Genomic DNA, 15131 nt, shown 5'->3' with positions numbered 1-15131 from the left:
AATTCCGGGACCTTCGTCGCAGCAATCATCGCACAGAATAAGTAACTACAGGGCTGGTCTTGTTTTGCACAAAATGTTTTTGTACCGCTCGGCTGCACAGGCATTCGCACTCTTGCAAAGCGAAAATACACTCCCCCGTGGGCAGTGACTATGTGTTTGCACGGCTGCTAAAAGTAGCTAGCGAGCGATCAACTCGGAATGAGGGCCTATATACTAGAGATGAGCGGGTTCGGTTTCTTTGAATCCGAACCCGCACGAACTTCACTTTTTTTTCCACGGGTCCGAGCGACTCGGATCTTCCCGCCTTGCTCGGTTAACCCGAGCGCGCCCGAACGTCATCATGACGCTGTCGGATTCTCGCGAGGCTCGGATTCTATCGCGAGACTCGGATTCTATATAAGGAGCCGCGCGTCGCCGCCATTTTCACTCGTGCATTGAGATTGATAGGGAGAGGACGTGTCTGGCGTCCTCTCCATTAGAATAGAGATAGATAGATTAGATAGAGAGAGATTGTGCAGAGTCGCAGACAGAGTTAGTTTACCACAGTCAGTGACCAGTGCAGTTGCTAGTTAACTTTTATTTAATATAATATATCCGTTCACTTCTCTCTGCTATATCCGTTCTCTGCCTGAAAAAAAAAACGATACACAGCACAGTCAGTCACACAGTGTGACTCAGTCTGTGTGCACTCAGCTCAGCCCAGTGTGCTGCACAGTCATCAATGTATAAATTAAAAGCTTATAATTAATTGTGGGGGAGACTGGGGAGCACTGCAGGTTGTTAGCAGGAGCCAGGAGTACAATTATATTAATTAACAGTGCACACTTTTGCTGCAGGAGTGGTGACCAGTGCCTGACCACCAGTATAGTATTGTTGTATACTACTAATATCTCTTTAAATATCAACCAGTCTATATTAGCAGCAGACACAGTACAGTGCGGTAGTTCACGGCTGTGGCTACCTCTGTGTCGGCACACGGCAGGCAGTCCGTCCGACCAGAATTGTATTATTTATTATTATATACCTACCACCTAACCGTGGTTTTTTTTTCATTCTTTATACCGTCATAGTGTCATCCTAATTGTTACGAGTATACTACTATCTCTTTATCAACCAGTGTACAGTGCGGTAGTTCACGGCTGTGGCTACCTCTGTGTCGGCACACGGCAGGCAGTCCGTCCGACCAGAATTGTATTATTTATTATTATATACCTACCACCTAACCGTGGTTTTTTTTTCATTCTTTATACCGTCATAGTGTCATCCTAATTGTTACGAGTATACTACTATCTCTTTATCAACCAGTGTACAGTGCGGTAGTTCACGGCTGTGGCTACCTCTGTGTCGGCACACGGCAGGCAGTCCGTCCGACCAGAATTGTATTATTTATTATTATATACCTACCACCTAACCGTGGTTTTTTTTTCATTCTTTATACCGTCATAGTGTCATCCTAATTGTTACGAGTATACTACTATCTCTTTATCAACCAGTGTACAGTGCGGTAGTTCACGGCTGTGGCTACCTCTGTGTCGGCAGTCGGCAGGCAGTCCGTCCATCCATAATTGTATTATTATTATAATATATACCACCTAACCGTGGTTTTTTTTTCATTCTTTATACCGTCATAGTGTCATACTAGTTGTTACGAGTATACTACTATCTCTTTATCAACCAGTGTACAGTGCGGTAGTTCACGGCTGTGGCTACCTCTGTGTCGGCAGTCGGCAGGCAGTCCGTCCATCCATAATTGTATTATTATTATAATATATACCACCTAACCGTGGTTTTTTTTTCATTCTTTATACCGTCGTCATAGTGTCATACTAGTTGTTACGAGTATACTACTATCTCTTTATCAACCAGTGTACAGTGCGGTAGTTCACGGCTGTGGCTACCTCTGTGTCGGCAGTCGGCAGGCAGTCCGTCCATCCATAATTGTATTATTATTATAATATATACCACCTAACCGTGGTTTTTTTTTCATTCTTTATACCGTCGTCATAGTGTCATACTAGTTGTTACGAGTATACTACTATCTCTTTATCAACCAGTGTACAGTGCGGTAGTTCACGGCTGTGGCTACCTCTGTGTCGGCAGTCGGCAGGCAGTCCGTCCATCCATAATTGTATTATTATTATAATATATACCACCTAACCGTGGTTTTTTTTTCATTCTTTATACCGTCGTCATAGTGTCATACTAGTTGTTACGAGTATACTACTATCTCTTTATCAACCAGTGTACAGTGCGGTAGTTCACGGCTGTGGCTACCTCTGTGTCGGCAGTCGGCAGGCAGTCCGTCCATCCATAATTGTATTATTATTATAATATATACCACCTAACCGTGGTTTTTTTTTCATTCTTTATACCGTCGTCATAGTGTCATACTAGTTGTTACGAGTATACTACTATCTCTTTATCAACCAGTGTACAGTGCGGTAGTTCACGGCTGTGGCTACCTCTGTGTCGGCAGTCGGCAGGCAGTCCGTCCATCCATAATTGTATTATTATTATAATATATACCACCTAACCGTGGTTTTTTTATACCACCTAACCGTGGCAGTCCGTCCATAATTGTATACTAGTATCCAATCCATCCATCTCCATTGTTTACCTGAGGTGCCTTTTAGTTCTGCCTATAAAATATGGAGAACAAAAAAGTTGAGGTTCCAAAATTAGGGAAAGATCAAGATCCACTTCCACCTCGTGCTGAAGCTGCTGCCACTAGTCATGGCCGAGACGATGAAATGCCAGCAACGTCGTCTGCCAAGGCCGATGCCCAATGTCATAGTACAGAGCATGTCAAATCCAAAACACCAAATATCAGAAAAAAAAGGACTCCAAAACCTAAAATAAAATTGTCGGAGGAGAAGCGTAAACTTGCCAATATGCCATTTACCACACGGAGTGGCAAGGAACGGCTGAGGCCCTGGCCTATGTTCATGGCTAGTGGTTCAGCTTCACATGAGGATGGAAGCACTCAGCCTCTCGCTAGAAAACTGAAAAGACTCAAGCTGGCAAAAGCACCGCAAAGAACTGTGCGTTCTTTGAAATCCCAAATCCACAAGGAGAGTCCAATTGTGTCGTTTGCGATGCCTGACCTTCCCAACACTGGACGTGAAGAGCATGCGCCTTCCACTATTTGCATGCCCCCTGCAAGTGCTGGAAGGAGCACCCGCAGTCCAGTTCCTGATAGTCAGATTGAAGATGTCAGTGTTGAAGTACACCAGGATGAGGAGGATATGGGTGTTGCTGGCGCTGGGGAGGAAATTGACCAGGAGGATTCTGATGGTGAGGTGGTTTGTTTAAGTCAGGCACCCGGGGAGACACCTGTTGTCCGTGGGAGGAATATGGCCGTTGACATGCCAGGTGAAAATACCAAAAAAATCAGCTCTTCGGTGTGGAGGTATTTCACCAGAAATGCGGACAACAGGTGTCAAGCCGTGTGTTCCCTTTGTCAAGCTGTAATAAGTAGGGGTAAGGACGTTAACCACCTCGGAACATCCTCCCTTATACGTCACCTGCAGCGCATTCATAATAAGTCAGTGACAAGTTCAAAAACTTTGGGTGACAGCGGAAGCAGTCCACTGACCAGTAAATCCCTTCCTCTTGTAACCAAGCTCACGCAAACCACCCCACCAACTCCCTCAGTGTCAATTTCCTCCTTCCCCAGGAATGCCAATAGTCCTGCAGGCCATGTCACTGGCAAGTCTGACGAGTCCTCTCCTGCCTGGGATTCCTCCGATGCATCCTTGCGTGTAACGCCTACTGCTGCTGGCGCTGCTGTTGTTGCCGCTGGGAGTCGATGGTCATCCCAGAGGGGAAGTCGTAAGCCCACTTGTACTACTTCCAGTAAGCAATTGACTGTTCAACAGTCCTTTGCGAGGAAGATGAAATATCACAGCAGTCATCCTACTGCAAAGCGGATAACTGAGTCCTTGACAACTATGTTGGTGTTAGACGTGCGTCCGGTATCCGCCGTTAGTTCACAGGGAACTAGACAATTTATTGAGGCAGTGTGCCCCCGTTACCAAATACCATCTAGGTTCCACTTCTCTAGGCAGGCGATACCGAGAATGTACACGGACGTCAGAAAAAGACTCACCAGTGTCCTAAAAAATGCAGTTGTACCCAATGTCCACTTAACCACGGACATGTGGACAAGTGGAGCAGGGCAGGGTCAGGACTATATGACTGTGACAGCCCACTGGGTAGATGTATGGACTCCCGCCGCAAGAACAGCAGCGGCGGCACCAGTAGCAGCATCTCGCAAACGCCAACTCTTTCCTAGGCAGGCTACGCTTTGTATCACCGCTTTCCAGAATACGCACACAGCTGAAAACCTCTTACGGCAACTGAGGAAGATCATCGCGGAATGGCTTACCCCAATTGGACTCTCCTGTGGATTTGTGGCATCGGACAACGCCAGCAATATTGTGTGTGCATTAAATATGGGCAAATTCCAGCACGTCCCATGTTTTGCACATACCTTGAATTTGGTGGTGCAGAATTTTTTAAAAAACGACAGGGGCGTGCAAGAGATGCTGTCGGTGGCCAGAAAAATTGCGGGACACTTTCGGCGTACAGGCACCACGTACAGAAGACTGGAGCACCACCAAAAACTACTGAACCTGCCCTGCCATCATCTGAAGCAAGAAGTGGTAACGAGGTGGAATTCAACCCTCTATATGCTTCAGAGGTTGGAGGAGCAGCAAAAGGCCATTCAAGCCTATACAATTGAGCACGATATAGGAGATGGAATGCACCTGTCTCAAGTGCAGTGGAGAATGATTTCAACGTTGTGCAAGGTTCTGATGCCCTTTGAACTTGCCACACGTGAAGTCAGTTCAGACACTGCCAGCCTGAGTCAGGTCATTCCCCTCATCAGGCTTTTGCAGAAGAAGCTGGAGGCATTGAAGAAGGAGCTAACACGGAGCGATTCCGCTAGGCATGTGGGACTTGTGGATGCAGCCCTTAATTCGCTTAACAAGGATTCACGGGTGGTCAATCTGTTGAAATCAGAGCACTACATTTTGGCCACCGTGCTCGATCCTAGATTTAAAGCCTACCTTGGATCTCTCTTTCCGGCAGACACAGGTCTGCTGGGGTTGAAAGACCTGCTGGTGACAAAATTGTCAAGTCAAGCGGAACGCGACCTGTCAACATCTCCTCCTTCACATTCTCCCGCAACTGGGGGTGCGAGGAAAAGGCTCAGAATTCCGAGCCCACCCGCTGGCGGTGATGCAGGGCAGTCTGGAGCGACTGCTGATGCTGACATCTGGTCCGGACTGAAGGACCTGACAACGATTACGGACATGTCGTCTACTGTCACTGCATATGATTCTCTCAACATTGATAGAATGGTGGAGGATTATATGAGTGACCGCATCCAAGTAGGCACGTCACACAGTCCGTACTTATACTGGCAGGAAAAAGAGGCAATTTGGAGGCCCTTGCACAAACTGGCTTTATTCTACCTAAGTTGCCCTCCCACAAGTGTGTACTCCGAAAGAGTGTTTAGTGCCGCCGCTCACCTTGTCAGCAATCGGCGTACGAGGTTACATCCAGAAAATGTGGAGAAGATGATGTTCATTAAAATGAATTATAATCAATTCCTCCGCGGAGACATTGACCAGCAGCAATTGCCTCCACAAAGTACACAGGGAGCTGAGATGGTGGATTCCAGTGGGGACGAATTGATAATCTGTGAGGAGGGGGATGTACACGGTGATATATCGGAGGGTGAAGATGAGGTGGACATCTTGCCTCTGTAGAGCCAGTTTGTGCAAGGAGAGATTAATTGCTTCTTTTTTGGGGGGGGTCCAAACCAACCCGTCATATCAGTCACAGTCGTGTGGCAGACCCTGTCACTGAAATGATGGGTTGGTTAAAGTGTGCATGTCCTGTTTTGTTTATACAACATAAGGGTGGGTGGGAGGGCCCAAGGATAATTCCATCTTGCACCTCTTTTTTCTTTTCTTTTTCTTTGCATCATGTGCTGATTGGGGAGGGTTTTTTGGAAGGGACATCCTGCGTGACACTGCAGTGCCACTCCTAGATGGGCCCGGTGTTTGTGTCGGCCACTAGGGTCGCTAATCTTACTCACACAGCTACCTCATTGCGCCTCTTTTTTTCTTTGCGTCATGTGCTGTTTGGGGAGGGTTTTTTGGAAGGGACATCCTGCGTGACACTGCAGTGCCACTCCTAGATGTGCCCGGTGTTTGTGTCGGCCACTAGGGTCGCTAATCTTACTCACACAGTCAGCTACCTCATTGCGCCTCTTTTTTTCTTTGCGTCATGTGCTGTTTGGGGAGGGTTTTTTGGAAGGGCCATCCTGCGTGACACTGCAGTGCCACTCCTAGATGGGCCCGGTGTTTGTGTCGGCCACTAGGGTCGCTTATCTTACTCACACAGCGACCTCGGTGCAAATTTTAGGACTAAAAATAATATTGTGAGGTGTGATGTGTTCAGAATAGGCTGAAAATGAGTGTAAATTATGTTTTTTGAGGTTAATAATACTTTGGGATCAAAATTACCCCCAAATTCTATGATTTAAGCTGTTTTTTAGGGTTTTTTTAAAAAAACACCCGAATCCAAAACACACCCGAATCCGACAAAAAAAATTCGGTGAGGTTTTGCCAAAACGCGGTCGAACCCAAAACACGGCCGCGGAACCGAACCCAAAACCAAAACACAAAACCCGAAAAATTTCCGGCGCTCATCTCTACTATATACACTGTCACTATACTGCACAGCCACTTAGTGAAGCCTGGAGTCTGACACGGGACAGCCAAAACAGCAGACAACAGCAGCATGCATTGAGTGAAATGGCGCCAAGTCGCGGCCGTGGCGCTTTATATGGAATCCACTCTCCCCACAAGAATCCAACGCCGGGAAGATGACGTTTCGACCTTGAAGTGGAATTCGAGTCTGGCGGCAACAGCTCGGATCCTAATATTTTTTTGTGAATTGTTTTTTACTCGGAAATGTCAATTTGTCACGAGGCTTGTGAAAATGCCACTCAATACATGAAGCAGTTTCTATTCCTACCATGTATTTAAAAGAGAATTGTCTGTTAGAGATGTGTAGAGATGTGCGCTGACCCCCGAGTTTTGGCTTTAGCTCTAATTCATCATCGTGTTTTGGCTTTGGCAAAACTACCCTCAAGTGTTTTGGTTCGGATTCAGTTTTTGGTAAAGTTAAAGAAACGACTTTAAAAAGCGCTAATCAAAATCCGAATTCTGAAGTGTATGAACATACCTCCCAACATGGCCCTCTCCAGGAGGGACACAATGCTCTGCTCCTGGACTTCCCTCTTAATTTATGATTGATATCACCAGTGGTGAAACACCTTTCTTATCCATTCACCTGTCCAAAATGTCACAACTGAGGGCTGGTGCTCACTACTGGAAGCCTCAGTTGTAGGGGCTGAGGTATACTTAAATGTGAGAGGCCAGATAGGACTCCTGGACATGCGTGAACCTGCAGTACCTAAAGACCGAAGGCGTGACCAAGACACAGGGCCGTATCTAGCCAATTTGGCTCCCAGTGCGAGATTTAAAAATGCGCCCCCCCCCCCCATTGACCTAAGAAAAAAATGCCCCCCCCCCCCATAGATATAAAGAGGAAAAGTATGTGCGCGTTCCCAGGCAAGGGGCGTGGCCTCGTTAAAATGGGCGTGACTTTTTAAGATGGGCGTGGCCTCATCTGATCTCATCATCACGGCCACCACAGGATAAAAAAAAAAACACAGTCCTCATTTTACACATTACAGCAGACAGGTGTCCCCATTTTACACAGCACGGTAGGCAAGTGCCCCCATTTTACACATTGCGGCAGGCACGTGCCCAGGGCCGGTGCTAGCGTGTTCGGTGCCCCCCTGCAAACTATAAATTTGCGCCTTCCCATATTCCTTTGGCGGGAAAAGGGGTGTGGTCTCACAAGTAAGTGGCATGGCCACACAATAGCACCCCCATTTAAAATTACACCACAATGTAGCACAATCTTATTCATCTTATACGTAATGCCCCACCCGTAGTAGTAGCGTCCTTATATGTAATGCACCCCAGTAGTTGTAGCATCCTTATACACAATGCCCCCCAGTAGTAGTAGCGTCCTTATACATAATGCCCCCCCAGTAGTAGTAGCATCCTTATACATAATGCTCCCCCAGTAGCAGTAGCGTCCTTATACGTAATGCCCCCCAGTAGTAGCGTCCTTATACGTAGTGCACCCCCAATAGTAGTAGCATCCTTATACGTAATACCCCCCCAGTAGTGGTAGCGTCCTTATACGTAGTGCACCGCCAGTAGAAGCGCCCTTATACGTAATTCCCCCCTAGTAGTAGTAGCGTCCTTATACATAATGCGCCCCCAGTAGTAGTACCGTCCTTATACATAATGCCCCCCCAGTAATAGTAGCGTCCTTACACGTAATAGCCCCCCCAGTAGTAGTGTCGTTATACGTAATGCCCCCCCTGTAGTAGTAGCGTCCTTACACGTAATGGCCGCCCCAGTAGTAGTGTCGTTATACGTAATGCCCCCCCGTAGTAGTAGCGTCCTTATACGTAATGCCCCCCCTGTAGTAGTAGCGTCCTTATACGTAATGCCCCTCCCAGTAGTAGTAGCGTCCTTACACGTAATGGCCCCCCCCAGTAGTTTTAGAGTCTTTACACGTAATGGCCCCCCCAATAGTAGTAGCGTCCTTACATGCAATGCCCCCCCACACTAGTAGCATCGTTATACGTAATGCCCACCCCCAGTAGCAGCGTCCATAAAGTACGCGCACACACAAACAATTCACACACACACACACACACACACACACCCACCCACCATACACACACACATACATTAATCTCTCACCGTCCACTTACCTAAGCCACTGTCTCCCTCAGTACAGCAGCCTGGTCCGTGTAGCCCCGCCAACTTCCGTCACATTTAGCCACGCCCATTCCGGTCTGTGTAGCTCCGCCCCCTCCTCTGGTATGTACCCAGCCACTGTCACACAGGTGAGGGGAGGAGGCTTTTCATGCTGCCAGCTCTGCACAGCAGCTGGCAGCAGCAGCAGCAGGGGGGACAGGATGGCGCAGCAAGGAAGGGATGCAGAGCAGGGGGAGCGCCTCTCCCTCCCAGCGCCTCCCTGCACTGCATACCTTCGCTGAGCGGGTAGCGCCGGGCCTGCACGTGCCCCCATTTTACACATTGCGGCAGGCACGTGCCCCCATTTTACACATTGCGGCAGGAAAGTGTCCCCATTTTACACATTGCGGCAGGCACGTGCCCCCATTTTACACAGTACAACAGGCAAGTGTCCCCATTTTACACATTGCGGCAGGAAAGTGCCCCCATTTTACACATTGCGGCAGGAAAGTGTCCCCATTTTACACATTGCGGCAGGAAAGTGTCCCCATTTTACACATTGCGGCAGGCACGTGCCCCCATTTTACACATTGCGGCATGAAAGTGTCCCCATTTTAAACATTGTGGCAGGCATGTGCCCCCATTTTACACATTGCGGCAGGAAAGTGTCCCCATTTTACACATTACGGCAGGAATGTGTCCCCATTTTACACATTGCGGCAGGCACGTGACCCCATTTTACACATTACGGCAGGAAAGTGTCCCCATTTTACACATTACGGCAGGAATGTGTCCCCATTTTACACATTACGGCAGGAATGTGTCCCCATTTTACACATTACGGCAGGAAAGTGCCCCCATTTTACACATTACGGCAGGAATGTGTCCCCATTTTACACATTGCGGCAGGAAAGTGTCCCCATTTTACACATTGCGGCAGGCATGTGCCCCCATTTTACACATTACGGCAGACTGCGTCCCCATTTTACACATTCCGGCAGGCAAGTGTCCCCATTGTACACATTCCGGCAGGCAAGTGTCCCCATTTTACACATTCCGGCAGACAGGTGTCCCTATTTTACACACTAAGGCAGGCAAGAGTCCCCATTTAACACATTCCGGCAGACTGCGTCCCCATTTAACACATTCCGGCAGACTGCGTCCCCATTTTACACATTCCGGCAGACAGGTGTCCCCATTTTACACAGTACGGCAGGTGGGGGGGGGGGGGGGAGGAAGAGAGAGAGGGAGAGGGGCTGACTTACATTTGAAGCGGTTCTTCCCGCTCTTCAGCCACCTCTCCCTCGTTTGCGCAGCGCTGGCCGGCTTGGCTCCCCCTTCTCCCTCCTCCCGAGTGCCCAGCTCGGGGGGCGGGGTTTCGCGGAATGACGCGATTGCGTCGTGACGTCACGATGCAAACGCGTCATTCCGCGAAACCCCGCCCCCCGAGCTGGGCACTCGGGAGGAGAGGGGAGGGGGTTTGAAAGTACTTAGGAAGTGCCGCGGCGGGCGCCCCGTGCGGTTGCACGGCTCGCCCGCCGCAAGAAACGGCCGTGACAATACAACAGAAGATATGTTCAACAGGTTTAGTAATGAACTCAGCTGATAGCGACAGTTAGCAGTATGGTAACAGGATGACAAGTCACAGCTCTCAGAGATGCACATAGGAAGTCTCTAGGTGTGGTACAATAGAACAGTCTTAAAGGACCTGGAGATGGTGAGTCCTTTACCACACCAATGCACTGAAGAGCTGTGTTAATAATGTTGGAATGCAAACTGTAGCTTAAGAGCGAGGAGTTATGTAGGTGATGCTTAGAAGCATATACTGGTGATGCTTGTGAGCGCAGATACAGGAGATGCTTGAGAGCATATACAGGAGATGCTTGAGAGCATATACAGGAGATGCTTGAGATCGATGGCGAAACACCGATGGTGACTGGAGATCGATGGCAGAACACCGATGGTGACTGGATATCGATGGCAGAACACCGATGGTGATTTGGGATCGATGACGGTACACCGATGATAACTTGGGATCGATGATGGAACACCGATGGTGATTTGGGATCGATTATGGAACACCGATGATGACTTGGGATCGATGGCATAACACCGATGGTTACTGGCAGGGCAGAGCACCGCTGGAAGCTGGACGCTGGAAGCCGGTGTCGGGTAACTGCCGGTCACAGGATGCAATGCTGGGACACTCCAGAGTCAGGCTGCACCGCAAGGTGGTAGCTGGTGCGAGTCTCTAGTGGAGCTGAACACAGGAGCTGGAATCCCTGGAACAATAGCAGACAACCACAAGCAAGAGAGCCTTCTATCACTGGGTTTGACAACTGAAGCACTGACAACTTTCCAGCCCAGGAACAGGATATTTATATTTATACTTATAAAAGCTGGGAAACAGGGATTAATTAAGCAGAGTCTAGAGTGCAGCTGCTGGATAATTAGGCAGAAACCAGAGTGCAGCTGATGGGCATGCAACATGGCTGCGCCCATGTTTGAACTTGGAGGGAAAGACTGTTTGTAACTTGCATGTGAGTTTTAACCATGAAGCTACCAGAATCACAGTGAAGAGACTTGAGACAATGAGATGCAGCGTGCTGCACGCAGACAGTGCAGATGGAATCCAGGCTTGGAACGCTGGGACAGTCTCAAGAGGCATTTGGAAGGTAAATACTGATAGGAATTACCTGGATCGTGACACAAAACAGGTGATGGCAATCACAAATTAAGAGGGAAGTCCAGGAGCAGAGCATTTTGTCCCTCATGTTGGGAGGTATGCAGGAAGATCCAAACCTGGATCAGATCTTCTTGGGAGATTCGGGTTGAGTTTTGGCTGAGTTCAGATCCACAAAATTTGTGTGGATTTGTATTTCTGGAGAACCGACCCAAACATCTCTAGTTTAAATACTCACATGATACATAGTTACCTACTTTGCTGCCTCCTCCTCCGGGAGGAGGCAGCGTTGTAGGTGTATGGGGGGCGTGGCCGGCACAGGATAGGCGGTCCGGGGGCATGGCCTGCAGCAGGATGGGCGGTCCGGGGCGTAACATCAGGGTCGCGTCATCGTGACTCCGCCCCCTGCTGTGCTGTGCCGAGAAACGAGCCGCTGCATAGCGGGGGGCGGAGCTACGATGACGCGATTCAGCGTGAATCGCGTCATCAGACCCCCTCGGGCCGCCCGCTTGTTCTCTGCTGCGGGCAGCCGAGGGGGAAAGCGGGAGGCTTGCCTACCTTTCCGGGGGGCCGGGAGGGTCACCCGATTTTCGGGAGCCTCCCGGCCATTCCGGGAGGGTAGGCAAGTATGACATGATAACACTTCCATGGTCACTTGTAGCTCTGCCCTCAGCAGTATTACAGCAAATAGACACTGGACAGGTCCCTGCCTTCCACAAGATCAGCAGACTCTTACATTCTGTGCATGGACAGAAAGGGGAAGGTTTTGCATATAGCACATGCGCAGATTCATATATGTATCCATTTTTGCGTATATGCATCCAATTCTGAGTTCTATGGAACTTGGCTGGATCTGTCTTTCCGTAAAACTGGGTGTTTCAGTGTGGCGGTAGTACAAGAGCACAGAACTCTCTTGACTTATGGAGTGCTGTAGGAGTGTCGTAGGTGTGTATTTAATGCTCGGTGTGATTGAGTTGCGTGTATGGCAAAGGGAAGTTTCTGATGGATCTCTTGCACCTAGCATGGGCCTGGTGGAAGTACTGATCCTAAAGACAGTTGCAGCAGTTGGCGTAAAGGGTTGGGTTTTGCAGATGCACAAACTCCACATTAGCTGTACAGAATCTCGCTTTAGCATAAGATAGTAAATCTGGCTTCCACAGCTGTACAGCCACTTTGCCTTTGATTCACAATGAGCTTCATTGTGATTATCTGATTGGTTACATGTTGTTCTTTCTCTACCCACTTCAGCAATGGGGCAAAGAGATGATCAGAAGATAATCCGTAACTTTAAATTGCTATAACCCTTGTGAAACTGTAATTTAAAAGGTATTTTAAGCAAGACATTCAGATTAACAATGTGATAGAAAGGTCATTGCTACTTATTAATATTTTTAATATTTTACTCGAGTTGTTCTATATTGTATGTAAGCTTTCATTTTTCATTGTAAAATAAATGTTTAAAATTTGTGTTTAGTGTTCAACAGAGAATCACTAATTACAGTATTTTGATTTAAGTTTGACATTTATTTTTTTTGTATACTGTACTAATTTATATGCAAAAAATAAATGTACTTTTTATCATGAATTTTAAATTTTTTAGGTAATTTTAGTCAAACCACACTTGTTTACTGCATGCATCCTATTGTATTACAGGTTTGCCAGGGAACTTGTGATTCAGATTGTGAAAACTCCAAACAGTGAGTAAATTCTCTCAATATCATATCCTATTATTAATATCCAACAACCATTACTATTTGAGGAGTCAAAAATAACCCATCATATACTATGTAGTTTATTTAAGAAGCAATGGATTTGTACAACCACACAGTGCTTTTGAACGTGCCTATGCCTGTTTTTTTTGTTTTTTTTGGAATCTGACTTTCCAAGGGATTCCAACCTTGGTCTGACCAGTTTGGGGTTGGTTAACTATATGGCAGGGGGACCCAGGGCCGGATTAAGCCTTGGGGGTGCCCGGGGCACTTTAGACAGGGGGGCCCCAGTGGAAGGTGGGGAGGGCTGTGTATAAGATTGTGCATACCTCCCAACATGACCCCTTCCAGGAGGGACAACATGCTCTTTACATGGACTTCCCACTTGATATTAGATTGGCGTCACCTGTGTTAAACTATTTAATTGATAAGAAAGGTGTGTCAACACAGGTGATTGCAATCATAACTTAAGAAGGAAGTCCAGGTAGAGAGCATTGTGTCCCTCCTGGAATGGGTCATGGTGGGATGTATGGATTGTGTATATGACATTTAGCCCAATGGTGTATACTAGATTTAAATTAATAGTTTAATAAGGCCTGGGTACTGTTTATAGCTCCACCTAATTGAAATACAACTATTTTATAAAATGTTCTTGTAGTGTAACAAAGACAACTTAACCAACCTTAAAATACACATAGAATAATAAAATGTATAATTTACCTTGTCACATGCAAAAATAGCAGCAGCCTCTGTACTACTTACACACTGGGACAGGACTTAGGAGGACTCTCTGTGTGTGTGTGTGTGTGTGTGTGTGTGTGTGTGTGTGTGTGTGTGTGTATCTCTCTCTCTTTAGACCCTCATTAGGTAAGTTACACAGGGCTCCCACCCAGGTGTGGAGAAAGCTGTAAGTGACACAGGGATCCCACCCTGTGTCACTTACAGCTCTCTCCACCCTCCTATTTCTCCTTTTGTTGGAGAGTTCCATTGATAGTTCATGAAATCTGATATTCCTGTGTCTCTGCCTGCACTGCATTCTGTCCTGCTCACATTCTGGCTGTCTGGTTCTGCTGCTGTATAAGAGGGAAAGCTAGTGATGTCAATATGCTCTGGCCTGTGGGGCCCCCTGACAGAGGGGGACCCGGGGTACAGTATGCCCTGCATCCCCCTCTTAATCTGGCTATGGGGGGACCCCATACTGTGTGTCTCCTTGCTATTGAGTTACAGTATGCCCATGGCTGGTTCATCCTGGTGCTGGTTATTGGAAACAAGGGAGAACTCCACAATGTTTTTTCTCCCTATTTTCAAATACCAGTCCAGGCTCAGAGGCACCGAATTGCAAAATCGCTGCAAAACCAAAATAAAACCGCTGGGAATTACAATCTGCTGCTTAGTAAATTTAGCCCAAAATGTGTGAAAATCCATAGCCAAATGTGAAAGGAGGCAAATATTCCTATGAATAGTTTTTACATTTTGTTCATCTTTGATTCATAAATATGCTGCTGAAGGTGGGTATATTTACTAAGGTGCAGGTTTTTAGAAGTGGAGATGTTGCCCATAGCAACCAATCAGATTCTACAGTACTTATCATTTATCTGCCACCTTCTAGAATATAATAGCTAGAATCTGATTGGTTGCTATAAGCAACATCTCCACTTTTAAAAACATGCACTTTAGTAAATATACCCCACTGTATCTGTGTAAGACTGTCGTGTATGTAGAGTTTTCAAGTTTCTGCTTAAACATGGCATGTTAAAACCCTTTAATCCTAAAACTGAAGACCCTAAAGAACAACTAACATTTCTTCTGACTTTTTTCAGTGGTTAATAATGGAAACAATATTTTATTTAAATCCTATATTATGTCCTGTTGTAG

At 47.1% G+C, this 15131-nt stretch overlaps 1 protein-coding gene across 1 annotated transcript in view; it reads left to right on the top strand.

Annotated features, from left to right (window-relative positions):
* Positions 1–11340: 11340 nt before the first annotated feature.
* Positions 11341–15131, top strand: part of TMEM52B (transmembrane protein 52B) — a 75918-nt gene continuing 72127 nt past the window's right edge. The window contains exons 1-2 of the mRNA XM_063963727.1: positions 11341–11539; positions 13201–13244. Of these exons, the coding sequence (XP_063819797.1) occupies positions 11456–11539; positions 13201–13244 (128 nt within the window). The 5' untranslated portion in view covers positions 11341–11455. The remainder of the gene's footprint in view (positions 11540–13200; positions 13245–15131) is intronic.

The sequence above is a fragment of the Pseudophryne corroboree genome, chromosome 3 (assembly GCF_028390025.1).
Source record: "Pseudophryne corroboree isolate aPseCor3 chromosome 3, aPseCor3.hap2, whole genome shotgun sequence".
NCBI lineage: Eukaryota > Metazoa > Chordata > Amphibia > Anura > Myobatrachidae > Pseudophryne > Pseudophryne corroboree.
This window is presented reverse-complemented; position numbering and strand designations above follow the sequence as displayed.